Source organism: Musa acuminata, chromosome BXJ3-5 (assembly GCF_036884655.1).
Source record: "Musa acuminata AAA Group cultivar baxijiao chromosome BXJ3-5, Cavendish_Baxijiao_AAA, whole genome shotgun sequence".
Lineage (NCBI taxonomy): Eukaryota > Viridiplantae > Streptophyta > Magnoliopsida > Zingiberales > Musaceae > Musa > Musa acuminata.
This window is the reverse complement of record NC_088353.1, coordinates 27,038,690-27,042,500: the sequence shown is the minus strand read 5'-3', so window position 1 is coordinate 27,042,500 and position 3,811 is coordinate 27,038,690. Positions and strand designations below refer to the sequence as shown.

General features: G+C 32.6%; 1 protein-coding gene across 2 annotated transcripts in view; it reads left to right on the top strand.

Annotated features, from left to right (window-relative positions):
• Positions 1-2,632, top strand: part of LOC135638638 (WAT1-related protein At5g64700-like) — a 3,158-nt gene extending 526 nt beyond the window's left edge. Inside the window, exons 3-7 of one of the 2 annotated variants that reach the window (XM_065151847.1) lie at positions 1-37; positions 662-914; positions 1,018-1,176; positions 2,103-2,254; positions 2,357-2,632. The exon at positions 1-37 is cut by the window's left edge and continues 80 nt beyond it. In XM_065151847.1, coding sequence (XP_065007919.1) covers positions 1-37; positions 662-914; positions 1,018-1,176; positions 2,103-2,254; positions 2,357-2,582 — 827 coding nt within the window. In that variant the 3' untranslated portion in view covers positions 2,583-2,632. Of the gene's footprint in view, positions 38-661; positions 915-1,017; positions 1,177-2,102; positions 2,255-2,348 lie in introns of both variants that reach the window. The other variant, XM_065151848.1, reaches the window with a different exon arrangement.
• Positions 2,633-3,811: the final 1,179 nt, after the last annotated feature.

The following is a 3,811-nucleotide window of genomic DNA, read 5'->3' as shown; positions in this document are numbered from 1 at the left end:
TCCCGGTATATACCTTCTTCTTTGCTGTGCTCTTCAGGTTTGTGGCTCTTCTTCTATTCTTCTTCCCTTATGAGATAGAACTAATTTTGTTGACAGTAGTAAGCGACATCATATAAATTATGTACCTTCATTAATTTCCGTTCCAAAGATTAATTCTTTGAGGGGAAAAAGATCGAAGCAAAGTAGCTACGATTCAGTACTAAAAAAAACTGATGAGTCGGGTCAGATCGGAACAGGTCATTTCAGGTCGAAAAAATATCTTCTGGTACGATGCAGATGTTCCTCGCTGGCTCATGGCTTTTGATAGAAGTTGCACCCGATTATAGGATCAAGTGGCCTATTGTTATACTTCTTGATGGGCCATATCGCTATTTTAAGGGCCAAACTACATTGCTTGATACATACATACATACATACATACATACATACATACATACATATATATATATATATATATATATATATATATATATATATATATATATATATATATATATATATATATATATATATATATGTTCCCTCACAACTTCATATTTATAGTAACAAAGTTTGCAAGTGTATGTTCTCAAATTAATGCACTTGGCATAGATTATTACCATGACAAATATCTCCAGCTTCAATATATGAACAGAGTAGTATGTGTACTTTAATGATCCAGAATGGAGACCATGAAGGTGAAGAGGATCTCAGGAATAGCCAAGGCAGTGGGAATAGCACTTTGTGTGGCCGGAGTGGTGATGACTGCCCTCTATAGAGGCTCTTACATCCATCCCCTGAACCTCCATGGCTCCTCCGGCCGCCACACAAGTCCAACACACCAGAAGGCAGCTCTGCCAAAGACCACCTGGATCAAAGGCACCCTTTTCATGATCACCTCCAACATAACCTGGGCATTGTGGCTGGTCTTACAGGTGCATTGCACTAGCATTAGATCAGCCATGAGAGAGAGATGTTGCCATAGGCAACAGGGGGGTTTGGGGATTCCATGCTAATCGCTGATCACTTTGCTTACAGGGGATGTTGCTGAAGGAGTACACTTCCAAGCTTCTCTTCACAACACTCGAGTGCCTCTTCGGCACATTTCAGTCGCTGTTTGTTGCGATAGCATTCGAGAGGGACAGCTCCAAGTGGAAGCTGCAGTGGGATATGGGCCTGCTTGCCATCCTCTACAGTGTGAGTGACTCAGCATCTTAAACCGATTAGGTTATTTGATTCTTAAACAGATTAAAATAAGTAATTTTTTTTTTTTTATCGTTAACGATGTTTGAATTTTCTAAGGACAATTAAGTCATTTTATTATAAGGATGAAAAAATTAAAAAAAAAAACTATTTTTGTTACTCTCTTATCCCCTCAATGTCTGTTCCCTCATATCAAAAAACTATAATATTATTTATATATTTTTATAATTTAAATAATTTTAATTTTAATTTATCATTATAGATGTTTGAATTTTATATGGGCAATTAAGTCTTTATCTTATAAGGACGAAAAATAAATATAAAAAACTATTTTTGTTACTCTCTTATCTCCTCAATGTCCGTTCCCTCATATCAAAAAAATATAATATTATTTGTATATTTTTATATTTTAAATATTTTAATTTTAATTTATCGTTAAAGATGTTTGAATTTTCTAAGGGCAATTTAGTCTTTGTATTATAAGGATGAAAAATAAAAGAACTATTTTCGTTACTCTCTCATCCCCTCACCGTCGGCTCACTCATACCAAAAAAATTTATAATACTATTTATGTAAATTTTCTATTTTAAATATAACATATGCTTTATTTTATTTATAAAATATATGAAAGTTATGGTCAATCAGTTGACCATAGGTTCAACCGATGGCCTATCATTTTTCTTAGTGACACCTCAAGAATTTTTAAGAAAGATGAGGAAACACTCACCTATTTCATAAGTACAAGCAAGAAAAATATTCTTGGTATCTTGAGATAAAATCCTCCTGGAAATAATTTTATTCCCAACAAGTTTATTGGATATGATGCTATCAACTGAAGGTCAGTCATTTTGTTGCTGATAAATCTTCTTGTGTTTCTCACAAGAAAAAGCAATGATGAATCACATTTTCTTTGATGGCAGGGGTTTGTGGTGACAGGAGTTTGTTTCTATTTGCAAACATTTTGTGTCGAGAAGAAGGGCCCTGTGTTTTCGGCAATTTTCACACCTCTAAATATTGTTTTCACCATGATATGTTCATCTGTTTTCCTAGGAGAGATGATTTCTGTGGGAAGGTGTGGGGCCTACGCATACCTGGTTTTTCTTCCATCTTTCAAACTGTCTGATTAATTTAGCTAAGCTAATGCTATGTTGACACATTGATTTCAGTATTTTAGGTGGACTTCTTATGGTTGGAGGCCTTTATGGAGTACTATGGGGAAAGAACAAGGAAAGAGCTCTCTGTCAGGTCTCAATCGAAGAAGGAAAGCCAGCACATGCAGGAGAAGGAAGAAACATGGCCTGAACTATTTTGATGTTATTTCTACTTTGAAACATGAAAGAAATCCTTGTGTTGAAGAAATCAAAGAGTTGGAAGTGCTACCAAATGAAATCTGCAGCTAAATTTTGAGTTCATGTTGATCAACCAAACAGCCATGGTTTATGAATCAAAACAGTGAAGAATTTTGTTTTTTGTACTGATTCTTACAAGAATGCAATAGTTAAGAACATACTGCCAAGAGCTTCTACAAGTCCTGTAGGAGTTTAATTCTCCTCAGCAAGGAGGATATACAAGAATTATTTAAAAATATCATATCCTGCTACATATAGTTTTATTTTTCTTACCACAGAACATGAGCAGATAAAAAATCAAATCTACAATGCAATCGGGATTTGAATCGTGAAAGGAAACAGCAGAATGATGAACAGACAACATGTAATCAAATCAAATATTTGAGATTGAGATTTAAATTTTGTTTTCCCTACTTGCCATCATGATTTAGGAAATCTTAATCTACTTCCTTGTTTGTTGATATGAATTAAGGAAATAACTATTAAGTATTCCAAATATGATGATATCATATTTGTTAGTATATTAAATGGAAATAATTTATATTAAATAAATACGAAAATTAAATTTTATTTCCCTTAATAGAGGCTCACCACCTCCTATTTAAAAGGGAGGGATTTCTCTCTTTCGTTCCTTACCTAGTCGAGCCTGACAACGGGAGGAACGAGGAGTTACACCCTGTTGACAAGAGAATGAGGAGTTACACCCTATTGACAAGAGGTAGGTTTTCCCTACCTTTCTTAAAAGTTTTAGCTTTTATTTTGATTCTTTAAATGTTGAAAGTTTTATAGTTTGAAAAATGTGTATCAATTCTTTAAATGTCAAATTTTTTTGTATTAAAGTAATCAGTTAAAGTTTTCAAAATATTCTCTGACCCATGATTAAGGTTTTTATTGTAGAATTAAATATGTTAAAAAGGTATATGTTTTATATGATATATTTTCTGTATTACAGTTTATCTTTAATCTTATCTGGATTAAAATCTTGTTAGACTAGAATATGTTATCTAAAATCCCTTTTTGATATTCTTTGATCTGAATTTTAAAATATATTATTCTGAATGATTTAAAATATGACTAGAATATGTTGAAATTTTATGTGTTGAAAACATGATTTTTATTTGAATTAAGAAAGCTATTTCCTTGTGTTAAAAACTTATCTCCTAGTCCCTCTTTTAATGTCTTATGATTTCTAGTCAAATTGAGAATGTTATTTCTTTGTATTAAAACTTTTCTCTTCATCTATCTTTTAATGCATTATTATGTTTTCATATATGTTGTTA